This window comes from Pipra filicauda, unplaced genomic scaffold, assembly GCF_003945595.2.
Source record: "Pipra filicauda isolate LSUMZ 115617 unplaced genomic scaffold, ASM394559v2 scaffold297_size1274073_pilon, whole genome shotgun sequence".
NCBI classification, from domain to species: Eukaryota; Metazoa; Chordata; class Aves; order Passeriformes; family Pipridae; genus Pipra; species Pipra filicauda.
In genome coordinates, this window is record NW_024104417.1 from 812,646 (window position 1) to 833,058 (window position 20,413).

General features: G+C 42.3%; 1 protein-coding gene across 1 annotated transcript in view; it reads right to left on the reverse strand.

Moving 5' to 3' along the window:
• MYO10 (myosin X) overlaps window positions 1-20,413 on the reverse strand; it is a 160,796-nt gene that overhangs the window by 120,146 nt on the left and 20,237 nt on the right. The window contains exon 2 of the mRNA XM_027738990.2: window positions 7,417-7,515. Within this exon, the coding sequence (XP_027594791.1) occupies window positions 7,417-7,515 (99 nt within the window). The remainder of the gene's footprint in view (window positions 1-7,416; window positions 7,516-20,413) is intronic.

The following is a 20,413-nucleotide window of genomic DNA, read 5'->3' on the forward strand; positions in this document are numbered from 1 at the left end:
CATAAGGCAAAGAAAAGAGTCCTTATGAGAAGTGCTTAGCCATTACCTACAGGTTCGAGATTTTTTTTTAAATTTTAAACCAAAAATGAGGAAAACATGAACTCTCCTGGTATAACCACATGGTAACTTCAACATAATCCTATTGTTAACTCTAAAATCAAACAAAAGGAAACCTCCCAAACTAAGCAAAACAGAAAAAACAAACCCCAAACCTCAAACAAGCTCAGGTCTAACTTTTCTGAATGAGGTCACGATGAGAAACTCTCCCAGCTTTCAAACCAGAAATTAAAAAAAGTGAAAGCCTCCATGGGAAACATACTTGAGCTGTGTTTAACAAGGAACATCTGTAGCCTTCCAGTCCTTGAGATGCAGAAATTCCGCAGAAGAGCCACAATAAATTAAACACACAGGAAAAAATACTTTTGTTGCTGACCAAACCATTTACAGGTGCCTCTGATTTGAAGCTAAGGATACGGAGCTCCACTCTGTTTGCTGACATAACACCATGGCGTGAAGGACTTCTTTGTAAAGAAAGTTCACAGAAAGCTGGTTTAACTGACACAGTCTTTACTGGTGAAATATGACATCTGTTTTTAAAGAGCCTACATTTTTTGGATATTATTGCTCAGCTTCTTCTTATAACATTTGATGTAAAAGTTCCTCTCAGTCAGCTAAGCCGGTATGCAATTTCAATGTCAGACTGAGGACAGTTTGGAGCAATTAATTCAATTTTTACTTCTCCCTGGATGAGTTTCTTCAGAGCAAATTTCCCCTACACACATATACATGTTATGTCTTACAGATATATGTTTTTCCTTGCAAGGGAAGGGATATTATTAAAAATGTGTGCTCTCAGGTGCTTTTTTGAAAGTCCCCAGTTCTCAAAGGCTTAAACACCAACCACCATGATTACATTAACTAAAAAAAAAACCAAAACCTGACACACTGACTATATTTATTGGCATTACTTTAACATATATTTGGACGCACAAACAGAAGAAAAAGTAGAGAGTCCTAATTAGGAGAGAAGAAAAATGTTCTTAAATCAATGCCATGCAACTCAACACAGGTCTTCTGAGAGATTTCATTCCCTCAAGCTTTTTGTATTTGCTATCTATGCTTTCACTGCAGACAGTTTCACATGTGTCTGTACAAGTCAAGAGCACAATACAGTCCTCTTTCTATCTGAAATAAAGTTCATATTATTCAGGAAAAAAAAAAGAGAGAAACTGGAAAGAGGTTTTTTCTCAACGGAACCACTGATTACTGAACATACACAAGTAAGGCATTTCAAACAAAGCACAAAGTGACAGCAGGGCTTTTAGGGTTTTATTTAAACATTCACTTGAGTACTTTATAACCTCACACGACTTCATTAAAAATACAATAAGACAATGAGGAAACATCTGCTTTACTGTCAATAAAACCCTTAAGAAAGATTTTAACCCTAAAAACAGATGTAGTGAAAATACAATAACTGTAATGTCATCTTATATACTAACATATGTCTATACATACAAGGAAAGATTAGGACTTACTTTTTCAAGTCTAAGTGTTCACAGACTTCACTGACATACTTTTTATGCATATTCATAGACACAGTGTTTCCAAAATATCAGCGACAAGAGTCTTTCACCAGTTCTCTGCACACTAATGGAACAGAAAACAAACAACACAACCCACCCAGCCATCAACCAGCAAATGAGTTCAGCATCTTCTCTTCTGGAAAGCATGTGGTTTGTGCTTATAAAGAGAAAAACATTTACAATGTGAATTGTCTGCGCATCCTAACTTTTCAAGTCATTGCAGACTCTTTGTTTCGAAGGCTAGCCTGCAGAAAGCTTTTAAGAGGTACTCCAGAGCCAGCTGCAGCCTAAAGTTGTTACCCTGTGCTGAGAGAGGTTTCATCTTTCATCTCCCACTCCTTTATCATGGGCCAGGGTGCTGAAACACACACCTGATGTACTCTTCTCCTCCCTGCATTTAATGAGGCTTTCATCTACCTCCATACAGTGCCACGTTTTTCTTATTTTCATAAAGAGCTAAGACTTTTTCATAGCTATTTGCTCAGGGAAATCCAAACTTACAACCTGAAATTCTCCATTTTAGTAAACTATATCCTATGTATCAGATACTCCATGCAGCCTATCAAATCAGCTAGTTCTCATACAGAGGGTGACAACAGCAGAAGACAGTATCACAGTTGCCTTTAAAGATAATTAGCAAATGGATTGTTAATCGAAGCATTCAGGCAACACAAGAACACTCAAGGAGGAATTATATAACCATGTGACTAACCAGAAATTGCTATGCAACATGCTAAAATATTGTTATATAATTCTAATCTCACATTGGGTAGGATTCCCTACAACCACTCCTTCAGCATACAACTGTATGCTGCTAGAGGGTTTTGTGGCAAATTTATTTCCTCCACTCGCAACAGAACACAAAGAAAAAATGAAGAAGTAATGTACTGTGCTATGAAATTTCCGTTATTCTGCAAACTGATGTTGGCAAAGACTTGAAGGCCAAACTCATAAAAGTAAAACCTGAGCCCAGCTCTGGCAATACACCTTCCTAGACCCACTGTCCTGTCAATCACATCTTCAGAAGTCAAGGAAAATGCTCAGTGAAAAGGTGAGAAGTGCCAAGTCTAGTAGAAGCTACTGAATCAGAGAAGATGGATAACAAAGCTGTGCTTTTATAAGGTCCCAATGCTTTCATCAGTTTGCCATTAGTCTTGAACATGAGCTCCAGCTGTCAAAATGATCTGGGAACCAATACCCCAACCACTTCAAAAAATCATCATCACCCCATATTTCTGCAACCTCACCCCTTGCTTCCCCTGCCTTGTTCTTCGAAGTGATAATCCAGCATTGCAGGGACTGCCAAGCAGTCAGAGATAATAGTCAGGCATTATCTCAGTTTCCTTTGACCTGCTTGCAACCTTCTGCAGCTTGTAGGCTGCAGAACAGCAAGGGCAGGATGGTCTAAAAGCACATCAAGAAAAGGCATGAGGGAAAAGTTATTAACTGACCCATGTCAGCTTGCACAGTCCTTTTACACACAAAGTGCGCTCCCGAAACCACAAGCCTTGAAAATGATTCATGTTATCAACTGCAGTGAATTGCTACTGTGCCTTTGGCTGGGCAGCTGCCAGCTCAAACCTGCTGAGGAGATGGAATGCCACATCACAGGTCTCAAGGTTGATCCCTACGTTCTTCCCATTTCGCACCACCTGCTTTTAACACATGCAGGCCAAACCGAAGGAGGTAATTTTTTCCCAGTGATGTTTATAGCACCAAGGTTTGTTAAGCAAACGTGGTCAGTCAGATGACATCACGGTAAAGACTTAAGGCCTTTTCCATATTACCCGAAGTTTCAGCTTGCATTATGTGCACCATGGAAAGGCAGTAACATCACACGTAACACACACATAGAAGACCATTAACAAGTACCTCTTCTGATGGCAGATGCCAGCACTAGCTTTGCCATTCTTTTCTAGGGCACCAAAGCAAGCAGCATCTGTGGTTCCCTTAAGTATAAGGATTTTGCAGCTCAAAACATTACTAAAAGTCAGGTTCTTTTAGTAATTTCTTTTTGGCTACACATTCAGTTAGAAAATCCCATGCAAATTACAAGTTGCCTCTCCTACAAGCATGTGGATGACTCCTACTAGGAGCTGAAGAGGGCTTGTGTTTAAAACGAAAGGCCCAACGCAGGACATTTCTTGGAGGACATGTTAGGGTAACAACACACACAGCAGCCTTTCTACTCAGCAGCCCAAATGCAATGGTGATGTTATGGATCCTTCTTTTTTCTGCTTGAAAAAGCCAACAGAGGAAACACTCTCAGACTCTCCACTTCATCGAACTTCAAATTTCAGTAAGACGAGTCAAAATATGCAACCTCCAAAATCTGAGAACTCCAAAGGCACAATTTAAAATGCAACCCACAGTAAACAAACTGGCACATAAGTGGTCTTGTTTCTCTGAGAGGAGGCTTTGCACCCAGTGGTAGTTGTTCTCAGTCTAGTTTTGTGCATGTCTTTCTCCGTACCATGTGCATCTGGATCACCAATCCAATATACCTGGTAACTTGGTGCAGGTTACCTTGAAAAGGATGACGGAATCATAGAATGCCTTGGATTGGAAGAGACCTGTAAAAGTCATCCAGTCCAACTTCCCTGCAGTGAGGGGAGGCACTTTCCACTAAACCAGGTTGCTCAAAACCCCATTCAACCTGACCTTGAAGACCTCCAGGGATGGGGCATCTACACTGTCTGGGCAACCTCTTCCAGTATCTCATCACCCTCACAGTAAAAAATTTCTTCCTTAATTTCATTTAAATCTACCTTCTTTTAGTGTAAAGACATTACTCTTTGTCCTATTGCAACAGTCCATGCTAAAAAGTTTGTCCCTAGCTTTCTTATAGGCCCCTTTTGGTAATGGAAGATGCTATAAAGTCTCCCTGGAGCCTTCCCTTCTCCAGGCTGAACAACCTCAATGCTCAGCCTGTCCTTATCACCTTAGAGGTGGTCCATCCCATCATTTTCATGGCTCCAACAGGTCCACATCCTTCCTGTGCTGAGGACCCCAGAGCTGGATGCAGTACTATAGAGGAGGTCTTACAAAACTGGACTAGAGGGTCAGAATCACCTCCCTCGACCTGCTGCCACACTACTTTTGATGCAGCCCAGAATGCCCAGCCCTGGGCTGCCAACTCATGTCCACATATTGCCAGCTCACATCCAGCTTTTCATCCACCAGCATTTTGAATCCTTCTCAGCAGGGCTACTCTAATCTGTTCATCCCCCAGCCTGTACTGACACCAGGCGATGCTCCAATCCAAACGCAGAACCTTGTATTTGACCTTGTTAAACCTCATGAAGTACACACATGACCACTTCTTGAGCTTGTCCAGGTCTCTCTGGATGGCATCCTGTCGCTCAGGCTTATCAACTGCACTACTCATCTTTGTGTCATCTGCAAACCTACTGAGGCTGCACTCGATCCCACTGCCTATCTCACTGATGAAGATTATAAACAGTCCTGGTCCCAGTACAGACCCCTGACAGATAGCACTTGTCACCGATCTCCATCTAGATATTGAGCTGTTGACTACTACCACCTGGATGCAGCCATCTGACCAATTCCTCAACCGCCAAACAGTTCCTCCATCAAATCCATACCTCTCCAATTTAGAGAGAAGGATGTTGTGGGGAACCATGTCAAATGCTTTAACAAGTCCAGATAGATGACATCATAACATCCATAGCCCTTCCTTTGTTCACTGAGTCACTTCATCATTTTCCTCCCTCACTGCTAGGAGAGCAGCAATTTAACTGTGAGTACATTATATCTTGCTCATCAAAAGCCCCTCTGCAACTCTGTCTGGTTCCTTTCCTGCCTGCAGAAAGGCATGTAAAGAAAATAAGGGTTCTCTGGCTCTGAAAGACATGTTTTAATTTTGTTGGCCATGTGCCAGCCCCCACTTTCTGTTACTGTAAGGGAATACAACCATGGAGAGGCCACCTCTCTCCAGTAAACTACATAATCACTGACCTATGTGGAACAAGGCTCTCACACCTGGCAGCATTGCTTCAGCTTTGTCAGACACAATCATAGCAACTGACAGGCAACAGAACAAACTATCAAAACCAAGCTGCACATTCAGGTCATACAAAATGAATATTTTATTCACAAACCGTTTAGTTTCCCCTATGCCTCCCCACAAGGAGAAAATACAGGGCTCCACAGTCAGTGTCACCACCATAACTTTGGATTTTTTGACAATGGTATGTCCTGCGCAGCTCCAGGCATGCTGGCATCAGATGGGACTCACCTTTCTCAGTGAGGGAGGAGAGTCTTTTCCCAGGAACTAGGGAGACTCATTGGCAGGGCTAGATATGATGGGGGAGGGGGACAGTATCACGATCATCTTTGAGAGGTCATGGAGATCTGGGCAGGTGTCTGAGGACTGGAAGAAAGCAAATGTCACTCCAGTCTTCAAAAAGGGCTAGAAGAAGGAACCAAGAAACTACCAGCCAGTGAGCCTCACCTTAATCCCTGGAAAGGTGAGGAAGCACATCATTCTGGAGGCCATCTCTACCCACATGGAGAATAAGAAGGTGATCAGGAGTAGTCAGCATGCCTTCAAGTTAAATCATTTTTTACCAACCTGACTGCCTTCTACAGTGATACAACTACTTGGATGGATAAGGGAAGAATAGTGGATATTGCCTATCTCTACTTCAGCAAGGCTTTCAACACTGTCTCTCATGAAATCCTCATAGGTAAACTCAAGAACTGTGGGTTGGATGAGTGAACAGTGGGATGGATTGAGAACCGGCTGAGTGGCAGATCCCTGAGGGTCGTCATGAGTGGTATAGTCTAGTTGGAGGTCTGCCACCAGTGGTGTCCCCCAGGGTTCTATATTGGGCCCAGTGTTGTTTAACTTGTTCCTCAATTACTTGGATGAGGGAGTAGAGTGCCTCCTCAGCAAGTCTGCTGATGATACAAAACTGGAAGGACTGGCTGACACCTGAGGGCTGTGTGGTGCTTCAGAGGGACCTCAATAGGTGGGAGACATGGGTAGAGAATATTCTGAACTTCAACAAGGGCAAATGCAGGGTCTTGCACCTGGGGAGGAATAACCCCATACACCACTACAGGCTGTGGGCTGACCTGCTGGAAAGCTGTGCTGTGGAGAAGGACCTGGGTGTTGTGGTGGACAAGCTGTTCATGAACCAGCAGTGTGTCCCTGTGGCCAAGAAGGTCACCGGAATCCTGGGATGCATTAGAAAGAGCACTGCCAGCAGGTTAAGGGAGATGATCCTGCCCCTCTACTCAGCCTTGGTGAGGCCACATTTGGAGTACTGTGTCCACTTCTGGGCTCCCCAGTACAAGAGAGACATGGAGCTCTTGGAGCAGGTCCAGCAGAGAGCTACTAAGTTGGTAAAGGGTCTGGAGAATCCCTCTTATGAGGGAGCTGGGCCTGTTCAGCCTCAAGGAGGCAACTGAGAGGGGACCTCATTAATGTCTATAAATATCTAAAAGGTGGATGTCAGGAGGATGGCGCCAGGCTCTTCTCAGTGGTGCCAAACAACAGAACAAGAGGAAACGGGCAGGTGCACAGGAAGTTCCACCTAAACATAAGGAAAAATTTTACTGCGCAGGTGACTGTGCACTGGAATAAGTTGCCCAGAGAGGTTGTGGAGTTTCCCCCACTGGAGATATTCAAGAACCATCTGGATGCAATCCTGTGCCATGTGCTCTAGGAAGACTCTGCTTGAGCAGGGAGTTTGGACCAGATGACCCACAGTGCCCCTTCCAACCTGACCAATTCTGTGATTCTGTGAAAAGCTTGTTACAGGAAAGGCAAAAAGGACAAAACACAGAGGAGCAATGCCCATACCTGACCATAATCTGTCCTGAATACGACAACTCCTTCTGCACACGAATGAACAGTACTGGGATAATGCTGATTATTTTCTCGCAGCCAGACCCGAGACCCCTGCAATAAACAAAAGACAATTATAGATGACATAACAGAAAACTGGAAAAATAATTTCACTCAGTATTTTCCTCTGGAAATACTTATCAAATAATAGGAAAGTGAGAGCAAAATCCAAATAAGCAAGGGAAAGAAATAAAATAAAATAATCTGTTAGCAGGTTGGTTTCTGCTCGATCAGTAAATACAGAAGAACTACACTGAAGTGTCTTTTTTTTTTTTTTGTACAAGTTCCTCAATGCCAGCAAGAGCAGCTGGAGCCAATTCTCTGATTCTCTGAGTCATGTGCCTCATGTTAGCACATGTAAAATTACAGAGCGGTGCTGAATTTACACACAGTTTAAAAGATCTTCCCCAAAGCCAGCTGGCTCCCTACCTGTTTATTTTCAGCCTCTGTCAGGCACTCACAGCATTGCCATCTTTCACCTGTTTTCTAAACTACTTTGCCCTTTACAGGGTTCTCCTCTCCTGCCTGCACTACAATGCAGAGGATTAAAAAAACCCAACCAGTAGCAAGCAGGATTACTGATATTTGCTTTTTGGAGGTGAGGAGGCATTGGAAACACTACCAGTGAGACACCCAAGTCAGTCTAGTACAGCAGGCAAAGCTTAATGTTGCATCTACCACCTGGCTGGTAGATGCAGCATTAAGAAAACAGAAATATCCAGCACTGAGAACAAGGGAGGAGGACCACAGCTCATGCTGCAGCTGCAGCAAAAGCCATCCCATAAACAATAGCCACTCAAGTTGCTCCCGTGTAGGAGAAGTTCTTAACTGGCATGAAAACATTGAGCAGCAGCAACCCATGGTCTGATCTCCAACCCAAACTATACTCCCATTCTCTACAGACAGCTGGCTCCATATCAGAATGACAATATTTTCGTGGCATTCAGAGAACAGAGACTTTTTTCACCAGAGCAGTCAAATTATCTCCTAAAGAAAAAGTAAATGGGTGGTGGAAAAGTGCTGGGATATAGCCTGATAATCATAAGGTTGTGACTTTGGGTGTACAATCACTGAAAAAAACCAAATAAAATAATTTTGCATGCTAGCATCCAAAGGCTGTCCTTGCCTGAATTTCTAAGCACAGAAACTAGACCTACAGCCTGGTTAAGGCTAGAAGGGGGGAAGGGGGAGAGTCCTGATTGACAATCAAGACAAACACAGCTTTTTATTTTTATTGCATATTTAAGGCAAGTGGCCTGTGAATCTACCACGGACTTCAGCCACATTACAAGTTACATATGCTTTAGATAATGTTGAATAAACATTACTTTTCTTTCTTTGATGGGACAACAACAGCACTGAGACACACAATAATGTTCATGTCCCTTCATCATCTTTCTGGTCCTTTGTTGGACCCTATTCAGTATGTCCATATCTCTCCTACACTGGGGAGCCCACAACTGGACACAGCACTCCAGGTGTGACCTCACCAGAGCTGAGCACAGGAGCAGGATCACCTCCTTCAACCTGTTGGCAACCCTTTACTAACATGTCCAACAGTGATGCCTATAGAAACTTCATGAGATGCAATACTCCTGAGTTAACATAGGACACCAAAAGAAAGAATCTTCAGCCCATCAAACAATCTCATTCTATCTGACAACCTCTGTTTCATGTTTGAATATTTTGCTGTTATTAGTGGGATTATTCTGGCACAAAATGGAAGGACTACAAGGTTGTTCAAATCACAGAAAATTTTTACTTCACTGGTCTTTTTTGCCTCAACCTAATAACCCCACAGAAGCAAGGCACGGCAAAGCTTTTCCCCCACATTAAATAGCCAGTTTTGTTCACAAATTGTAATGGGTTTAATGATGGTGGCTACTATCACCATCAAGCTCTGGAGACATGATGGCTTGAGGGGGGGACGCACGTATGACTGTCACCCCAAGCAGCAAAGAGAATTCAGTCCCAGTCTTCCCACCACACAGAGAAATGCTTTTGCCAGCCTGCTGCTGGGCGCTAAATGTCTTTATCAGCCAGTCTCCACCTTCTCATCCTAGGTGAGCTCAATCCATCTAAATGGATAAACAGCAAAAAAGCCTATTTATCAAAATGCAGTCAAGTTCTTCAAGTCCTTCAGGACAACAAAACTCATTATTCCACTGGTTTATTATTTGCCAGCATCTCAGAGCTCGAGTAACATGAAGTTTATGCTTTCAAGGGTAATGAAAAGCTTGTAAATATTAAGCCGCAACAAAATTTGCCAAAACCTCAGCATTCAAAATAGTCTTTCACAAGGAGGAGAATGTTTTCCATCCTGAAGTTAAATAATTAATGCTGCAAATTTTTTTCTGCCTATGAAGGGGAAAAGAAGGGGCCCACACAGAAGCCTTCACTTGGTTGAGTTAGTCCTATAATAAGTTTTTAAAGCAGGGAAAGGGGTTGATTTAAACAAATGTACATTGTTAGGGGTCAATAGCTGCTATTCAGGGGAAGCTGGAACAATGGAGTTCACAAAGCCAGAGGCCTCTGGAATGCAAATACAACATGTTCCCTGGCAAGGTAGCTCTACAATGGAGTGTCTGTCCGTGGGCCTTTCCCTCTGGCGGGGGTGGCAAAACAAAGAGATATTGGCAGGAGGTACCTCACCAGCTACGACAGTTACAGCCACTGATCCAGCAGCCATCCCTCTGTGGTGCATGCAACAGTAACAAAATCTTCACCAGCAGTTAATTTATGGACAAGACTCAGCATACAGGACCATCTAAGGAAGGACTCTCCTCAACACAGATGGTAAGCACATTACATCGATCTCAACTTCTTTTGCAGGGAGAAGCCTGGTGACTTGGGTTACTCCAGAGCTCCCCAAAAAGCCATCCTTCTGTGGCAAGTGGGCAAAGAAAGCCATGGAGCACTAACTACAGCCCAATGTTTTTTATTTCCATGAAGTGAGGTTGTAAAAATACTTGAAATAGTGTTTGGAGAAGAAGGGCTGTATGCCATCATTTCCGCAGCAAATACATTTCTCCTGACTGCAAAAGGGAAAGGAAATAGCTTTGCAAATCTCACAGCTGTAAGACCACCTGGAGAAGTTCTGAGTCCCTCTACCTTGTAGATTTTGCTGGTGAATGTGCAAACACTACACTTCCTACCTTCTTTGTCTATCTGTTCTTGGAGATAACAAAAATCCTTTCCTTTTTTACTTTCTATTGGACATAGATACGCTGAAAATCACATATTGTACCTTATAATGTGAGATCCTCAATGCAGTTGATTCAAAACAGTTAAAACTGCTTTAAATTAAGAGCAATAAACGTAGGTTATGCTGCATCTGCATTCAAAAAGCATGTCACTATTAGGGCTTGGCAAAGTAAAAGGAACAATAGTCAATATGTTTTGTTTATGCACCTCAGTAGCTTGGCTCTGAATACAAAGTTTGAGAGACAGGAAGAGATGCTATCAACTAGGTCAAGCTGGAGATAGCTTTTTAATGCAAAAGATAACCAAAACCACATTTATTTTCGCTCTTTCTCTTTCCTAATTCACAGACAGATGATGATCAAGGAGGGGTCACAGAAAGACAGAAGTCATCCAGAAAAAAACCCATAACTTTGCTAATTTTATATTAATAACCAGTTTTTGTTCTGAAAACTTGTCCTTCATTTTTGCCTTAGAACTACTGAAAGGACTTAAGTTTAGGTACACGAAAACCTTAACATGCCAAGTGCCTGGCCAGACTACTCAGTGGAAACTCAGTGGAAAATTCACTGGAAGCTGGATATCCCCCACTGACTTCAACCCAAGTATAAAGCATTCATCCTCTTGAGCAGAAGACCAGACCTATTCTTCCATATATAAGTCCAGGGAAACAAGCAGTAATGGCCATTTGTCTGATGCATTGCTCTTTAAGTCAGAGTATTGGTCTAGATGCCCTCCTTTGCACTGCCTGGCCTCCCTGCTGCAGCTTTCCTGTGCTCCATGACGAAAGGCTTTCACAACAGCTGGACGTCAGCAGTAGCTGAATATGGAAACTACCATAAAAGCCTGTGCTTACTACTGCCACAGGACACACAAAAGGGAATATAAACAAATACTCCAGAAACTGCTTCAAGACAGTGACACCAATTGGCTCCGTTTCTCACCAGCCAGACTACCTCCCCTCTGCCAACAGTCAGGAATTGGCAGGTTTTATTCAGGATGGGGTGGGAAAGGATGGATAGAGTTACAGAGAAGGACTAGTCGAACCCTGTAGATAGTGAGAGAAAGCACAACTTTCGAAGATATTTGAGAACACAATCTAAGTTTCAGTACTTTAAACTGATTACCTACATAAATCTAGGCACATACTTAATCCAGCTGAATAGGGTAAAATTAATTTTTAAACCCTTACAGCACTATTCCCAATTTCCTCAAAAAACACAGGGGTAAAATACTAACACCTTTCTCTCAACAAATTTAGTTCTGCCTCTTGAACAGCACTACTTTGCTTTCCTGTTTTAAAGCACAACAAAGCCATGAAGATGTTTCCAGGGGATATAAGGTCAGTTTAGGGGGAGACTGGTTTCCTGCAGAACAAAATCTCCTTGAAAATTAGATGTTTCTGTTGTCTGTCAAACCCCAATATCAGATCAAAGCACCAGCTCTGCCGCTCCTGAGGTCTGTGCAACAGCTGCCGATTAACCTTGAACAGGCTCCATCTCCTTCTGTTTCAGTAACTGGAGACAGCGCAGCACCAGTGATGGTATAAGACTTTAAAAACAAGAAACTGGATTAAAACGTATATTATTACTGACTTGAAAGGGAATCAGAATAAATTTGTACCTTCCTCAGCCCTTTGAAGGCATCAGCAGCTCTTACAAGACCACCACTTCATATAAGATAGTATTTTTTATATAAATTTAAAAAAACCCCAAACAACAACAAAAAAATATTGTCTTCCAATTATGCCCAACACAAACAGCACACAGACATTACCCTAAACATATGCAGGTGGAAGAGCATTCTTCTCCTCATCTGCTGTTGAATGTGAAGGCACCCATCACTAATAGACCTCACTCAAAAGCCAAAAAGCAATTCCATCAAAAAGCAACCGCGCTTCTCTGCTAGAGCTCTAAGATGTGATTGACAGCTCCTGAGGACAACAGATTGCCACACAGATAGGAAACAGCAGCTTATCATGCACTCAAAAGCAAATCCAGCAAGAAGATACCATCAATTTTGGGTAGGGGGAGAGAGTTACTGGTATTGCTACAACCTGAGTTATGGTTTTCATAAGAGATTCACTTGTTTTGACAAGTTTTGCAAAACACTTTTTTTCACTTTCAAGACTGCCTAACCTACACCATGGTATCACGGCTGCAAAAACATGACAATGCAGGAGTTTGGAAAGCCTATTGTCATTATCAGTTGTGGTCAAGTTAGACAGGCTGCTAGAAGACAACAGGTTTTTCATGCCTGCAAATTTAGGTAAATAAATACCAGTTTCTGTGCAGTCGAGAAAATGACATTTCTGATTAATTACAACATTAAAAATCATTGCTCCACGTACTACTTGGCAACCAACCATGAATAAAACTGCAAAAATGAGAAATCAGTGAAGCAGGAACACATACAGCAACTTTTCTCTATCTACTGGATCCACAGTTTCAAGTCCCACTCTACATTATCATCATGATCATCAGCAGGTATCACAGACTTGCCTGGCATATGGCACTGCCTCCACTACTCTCCCCCCTTCACCTTAGCTTGGAAGGAGTAGGTAGGATTTTAATCTGCTAAAACTCAGTAAGGAAGATAAGTAATTCAAAAAGACAACATGAGGGTGAGGAGAAGGAAGAGGAGACAGGTACTGATGATAGCAATGAGATGTAGGGAACGTCTGGGAAAAGAGCTCAAGGACACTGTACATCTTTCCCTCAGCATCTGTATTGGAGTGGTGGGTAGCAGTGGCCAGGCAAATGATAGACTTCCTGGTATATTCATGGTCATCTTAAAAGTAGCATGCAATTCTCTCCCCTTATTTGAGTTCCTAAAGAGGAACATACAATATTTTGAAAAAAACCTTACAATTTATCCTGAGAACCAAACAAGCCCTAACTCTGCCTCCACAGGTTTCAACAGGAATGGCAGTTCTGTCTTTGATGACAGCACAGTTTTGCCAAGCACTTATATTTTTTTCAAAAACACATTTTTTAATTAGTTGCAGTCATGACTACAAATGTGAAAAAACACAGACAAACCAAACAAAAAAAATCAATAAAACCAAACACAAACCCATAAAAACCTACAAAACTTAATTTCCTTAAAATCAAATGAACTTTACCACCAATCTGTATTGATACACTTTAATGTACCTGTCAACAGGTATTTTAAGGGAGACAGAACCGAGGAAGGACAGTGTGCAACAAAACAGCAGAGGAAGAGAGATTCTCCACTAAAAACCGTTCACTGAAGCCTACAGCGATACAGCAAGAGTAGTTATCCCAGCACGACTGCCCAAACAAGCCAATTTAAATCACTGCTAGCTTCTGCTAACATGCTCTTTTCCATATTGTCTAGTTAGCTGTTACACTGCTGTGCATCTCTATCACTGACTCATCGAAAAAGAGGACATCCTGCCAAAGTGCCTGTAGCTCATCCACCATGCTTGGTTATGCCTGGCAGTCCCCAGTCCAAAAGCTTCCAGCTTGGCAATGTTTTGCTTATGCTACATGACATGCTTATAAACTCACATCAAGGGGAAGAAGGATTTCTAAATCCACATATGTGAAGTCCTGCTAGCACTCTCTTCTCGTTCCCTCCTTAAACTACCCTCTTGGGACTGGGGTCTCAAAAACCGATGAGGTGAAGTGATGGTAGAAATATCTTCTTCACTACTCTCTTTATTGGGGCTCAGCCACACAACTTCACTCTTCTTTAGAAGCTTTGACCTTAAAAACTCCCAGGTACCAAATTAAATCATCTGCCACAGGTTGCTAAAGGTCTCAAAAAAACTTTTCACAAGTTTTGTAAAACACCCAAGGATTTTCTTCCACCTTCTTCTTGCCTCTCCTGCCTGAGTTTTTTCCTGCATCCCCCCCCTCTCTTCTTCCAAGCTCCGTATTTGCCTGAAATTAAAACTCAGGATTTTGGAGAGACTCAGTTCATGCTTTGGTGCGGTGAGACTTAGCATGACTTTATTCCAAGGCTAAGTGTGAAAAGGAGTGAGTAAAGAAAATAATGGATCAGTCACCCACAGTTCTTTCATTCATTTATTTTATTAATAATGATCACTGAAAATAGGAGAATTTTATATGCCAGGTCATAACTTCTCCTAAGTTGCACTGATCCCCTCACATTGAATTTACAATAGATGATTCAGTAGGCTTCATTTCATTTTGCAGCTTTGCTTTCACAATATGATCACTATAAATCTCTCTCTCGTCACAGGGACACAAGTATTAAAAGTATGTAATTGCACTGAATTATTTTTTTACATTACTAGTTCATGCTTCAGTTTGGTTTTTTGGGTTTTTTTTGTTTGTTTGTTCGTTCTTTGTTGGTTTTTTTTAATCAATATAATTTTGGCAAGCTATATTGGTTTTACCCTACAAATACCAGAACCCTTTGCTAAGTTTTGCAAAACTACCATGTCCTACAGATGTCAATAGGACCCTCCATATGGGTAAACACCTGTAGAGTAAGGACTTACTATGTTTAATACCTAATGGAATAAAGAAACCAGGAGGAACAGATGACAAACACTGGACAGCTGGTAAATTAGGATGTGCTGTTGGACCTGTTCAGTAGCATTTTCAACACCTGTTTCAGCCTTGCCTTTCTGAAGGCCCATCTGGCTGGTCTGACCCCATGCTGAGGAACAAATCCCGGTTACACTTTGACCACAAGGAGTTGAGGGGTTTGGGTTGCACTGGATTCAGGACAAGCACCTCTTCGCAACACTGGCTCCAACAGCTAAGACAGCTCTGCAGCCCAGCAGCCTGCCCCATGCATGTGTGGTCCCTCAGGGTGGGCACAAGGCAGCACACCACAGCTCAAAGGCAGAAAGAGGAGCCTAGAGAAGCTGGTTGAATAAAACGTGTCATGTCTACACCCAGCCAAGAAAACGTGGTTTTCTGGTCTGCAGCAAGTGACTGCAGCAACTGGGTAGCAGCACCACTGAGGCTCATTTGGGAAGCTTGGGCAGACGTTATCAGACTTGCAGCATCATACAGAACAAGTCCAACATGGGTTATGAAACAATTTGAGGTGGTGGGGAACTAGTACTACATTCCCAGGACACGAACATCCTTAAAAATTAAATAAATAAAAATTAATACTAAAAATCCAGGAGGTAAGCAAATTGCTTTGGGGAATCACACCCCTCTTTGTCTGAAGCCCACCTATGCATCCTGGTTTCTAGAAAAATGGGATGATGGGATGATCCTTTGCCAGAGCAAAGACGCCCCAATGAGTGGCCAGCAACACAGTACCCTTCTGTGCTCTCCCTCCTTACCTTTTGTGCTTTGAGTGAACATAGAAAAAGCCGATGCTGCCACTGAAGTCCTAAGCTGGAAAGCTAATGTTAGCAACTTCCCACACTAATTTGTACACTGCAAACCACAATAATCACTGAGCAACTCCAAATTGCCTGTCTGGAGATCACCTGATGAAAACATAACCAGTTAAGGAAAACCTAATGGCACACTTTATCATTACAGGGCAGAGCACTGGCTTATTCCCATGCACCTGAGGCAGAAAGGCTGTCAAGCACAGCTCACACATACAGGGAGCATGGGGGATGCAGAGGTACACTGCTGTGCCTGGTAAGCATTGCCCGAGCTCAATCTTAGCTCCTCATACAGCACATGCATGACCAGCCTCCCCACAGGAAAGATTTTGTGCTTTTTATGGTGCATAATATCTGATGCCTTTTGCCCTCTGACCCTCTGCAGCTCACTGCCTTGCATACAGCAATGAAATGCACATCTTAAAAAACAAAAGCGAGCAGGCAACAGTGTTTTAATTAAATCCCAACAGTATATATGAACGGCATTCACAACCCACTAAGTAACAGGTATTGTAGTTCTACACGGAAAAGCACAAACGTTTCCTGGAGAGTTATGGGAGCTTCAACCAACGTGACAGAAGTAAGCACCTAAGAATAACCTGGGTATACACTGTTTAAATAGATATTCTCAATTTTCAGAAGGAAGGGAGTGACGGGAAAGAGCTAAAGGGTGACCCTCAGATTTCCCAGTAGACCTGTAAAGAGACACACAAGTCTACACAATAGGAAAAAATAAGTTTATTCCACTTTCCATTTATTTTAGAATTAATTTGCATTCACAGCAGTTGAAAAAAGGATACTAACAGGACTCTGTGAAATTATTGCACCTCTCTACAGTCCTGAAGAGTGTCCTTTCTTCTGTTGGATCCCAAATTCATATATCTTCAGAAAGGAATTTGAGTGGTCTCAGCAAAAGGCCAGTGGGCTACAAGAGCTGGGGAAAAAACCTCAGTTTAAGAAGCAAATGGGATGTGACCAGTGTGGAGTGCCCTGCCCAAGGCAGAGGGACCATACCCTGATGTTATCAAGCATCTGCAGAAGACCTATTTGTTTTATCTCTTCTTTTGTGTTACCTGTTCCCTCCATGTAATTCCCCTAAGATAAAGCGGGGTTTTCCCCTTTGTTGTGTGTTAAGACTCCAAAATTTGTAAACCTGGGTTTTCCCCTTTACCTCATCTCTGTAAAACCCCAACTGTGATAGGCCCACCCCCCCGATGAATATGTAAACCCCACATGAATATGTAGTACCCCAGACCTATAAAATACCAATTTTTGTACGAATAAACCATTCCAGTTTCTCCCCTCCACTGGGATCACTTTGTTTATTGACCTCCACATTCTTCCACTTTCCTAAATCCTCTTTTTGTTTGTCCTGCCTACCCAGACCAATATTTTGGGATGCCAGGAGGAAACACACCCTGAGATTTTGGTGGATACTTCTCTTGGGTCTGGAGCAGGCAGGAGGACTGGCTGTTAGCTCTTCTCATCTTCTCCTTCTCCAGCAACTACCACCTTCTTCTTCCCAGGTCAGAAACTCAAAAAAGACTCCCAACAAATTTTAGCACTCCGCCATGAACAGAGATGTAAAACACAGAAGATTTGATCACTGTTGTCTTTTAATGTATTTCAGTTTTCTCTTGAAATATGAACAGAATGTGTCAAACTGCAAGGGATAAAACCCTATAACCTTAAATAATTTATTATTCAATTCAAAATTCATTGTTTGTAAATGGCTCATGAATAGGATCTAATCTACCAACACTGAAACAAACACCAAGGTGTCAGTAAATATGAAATAGCTGCTCATGAGTTACTTCTCAAACTTGTGATCAAATATTTTTAAACAAAAATAAATTGCAACAGGCAGTTGAAAACCCCTAATTCACTTCATCAACACACAGGACAGAGAAGATTGGGTGGCAGTAGTAGAAGAGAAATTTAATCCCAGCCTAGTCTCTTTCTCAGCTGTTGCATGGTGTGAGCAGAAGATTGTCAATCAGGGCTAATCTTCGCTTTCCCAGGGGCAATGTGATACCAAAGTCAGCTGCACAGGTGCCATTTTACACCACTGTAATACAGACAGAAGGTGCAATTTCATGGAAAAGACAGTTTAGGATCTGTGATCTCAAACCATGACAGTGTCAAAGGAAAATGTGGCAATAAAGTTTATATATTGCGTAAAATTAAAAATCCATGAAGTTCAGATAAAAGGCCGTGTTTCCAGCAAGCACTTTGAATCTTTTGCATTTTATCAACTTTAAACTTTTCTCAGATACAGGGTGATGCTTTGCAAGGCTTCCACTAAAGAGCCTTGTCACTGCTCATGAATACCAATGGTATGCAGCAGTTGCAAGGTAAAAAGGCAGCCTGAAACACTGAATTCATTATACTCAGCCACTCAAGGTCACAACCCTCTGAAAAGCAATCTCCTGCTTTTTTGCTTACTCCACTTCTCCCTGATCAGACACATTTCCTTCCAGTAACGCTACTCTTATAAGCATATCTGTTTTGATTTTTCTGCACTTGAGAATCTATAAAATGAAGCATCTACAGGGCAAGTCATCCAAGTCATTATAGCAAGTCATTATTTCTTTTATTGGCATTTTTCCTATATATGACATATAAAAAATCTACTTTGAAGTTCATTCACCACTAAACTGTCAGGAGTAAACACTTTTAGCAGGAAACACAGAAACAAAGCACATATTTCACATCAGCAAACCCTCTCTCCTCCTGCCATAGATTTGCACACCATATGCTGGACTGAACCCTGTAATTCCATATTGTTCCATTTCACATCTATAGACAAACTCCTGAGGCAGGTCATACAAAGCAGCTCACGGGTTCCTTGGATGTGCAGTGACACACCTTTGCTCATGGCTTGCAGCACCTTTCCAAAGAAGCTTAAAATCTGCACTCCACTTTTCAACAGAAAGGTGCGGCACATTTCCTCATCTGCAGGCACACCTAAAGATTTGACACATTCTCATTCTGCATCCTTGTTTTCATGACAGGGATGGACATTTACTGCATGACTCTGGCACGGATTTTTTTTTCTTTCTTCAGTGCATATTTACAAAAGCTGATAATTGTCAAAAGGAAAACTGGCTACCTCAACCTAGTACTTGTGGCAGGAGTAGAAGAAGCAGAAACACAGAGAAGTTGTTTCTGTAATTTTTTTTCTTTAGCACACATGCATGTTTTACTGTGCAGCAGGTTGTAGAAGATTTAATCCAAAACTAAGGCACAAAGCCATTAGAAGAGCTCAACCAAAGAGAAGTAATTTAAAGCATTATCACCTGACAAACAGGCATTTATCCCAGAGATAAATGTACAAGGAGTACAAGGAAATGTATCTGAGTTGAGACTCTCTTCTAGTTTACCGCGTCCAGTGTGCAAAAGCATATTAAAACCAGGGTTGAACAGCTGAATACCTCTCAGCAGGCAAAGGACCTCCTCAGCCAAGTGATCTTGATTATACACTGTAATCTCCCAGAGGTGCATCATTCATATATCAAGGTGGGAACCCCTTGCATGTCAGCTCTTCCCATTAGTCAAGGGGATTAGCTCAAGTTAGCAATGAAGCATCAATGCAGTAGAGAGGGAGAAGTTTTTTTTTCTCCACACTTTTCCACGATCAGGTCTGAAATCAGATCAGATCACTCTGTGCTAATCGACTTGACCTACTTGGGTCAAGATGCCAAACTGAACCACAGAGGAGATCCTACTTCCTTCACACAAAGACCTGCCAGCTGTGACTGACAGTCACATCTCCCCCAGCCTGGAAGAGCCTGCAAGTGCCAGTTGTGGAAAGCTGTGCTTCCCCAGATTAGAAAAACAGATGTGAGACCAGAGGAAGACCTGTCAGGAACACAGCTGCTTTGAGACAGAGATATATGAGACAGAGGAGAGCCACGAAGATGACTGGGGAGATGGAACAACTCTCCTATAACGACAGAGTTGGGGTTGTTTAGGAGGGAGAAGAGAAGACTCTGGGGAGACCTTTTTGTGGTTTTCTAGTACCTAAAGGGGGCCTACAAGAAAGCTGGAGAGGGACTTTTTACAAGGGCATATAATGAAAGGACAAGGAGAAATGGCTTTAAACTGAGAGAGGGCAGGTTTAGATTAGATAAGAAAGAAATTCTTCACTGTGAGGGTGGTGAGACACTGGAACAGGTTGTCCAGAGAAGCTGTGGATGCCCCATCCCTGAAAGTGTTCAAGGCCGGGTTGGATGGGGCTTTGAGCAACATGGTCTAGTGGAAGGTGTGCCTGCCCAGGGGAGGGGGGCAATGGCGATGTGTGGAAGGGAGACTGGAACTACCTGATCTTTAAGGTTCGGTCCAAACCAGACCATTCTATCACCGTTGAAAGGTTAAACTGAGCAGACTTTAAGTGTGGTG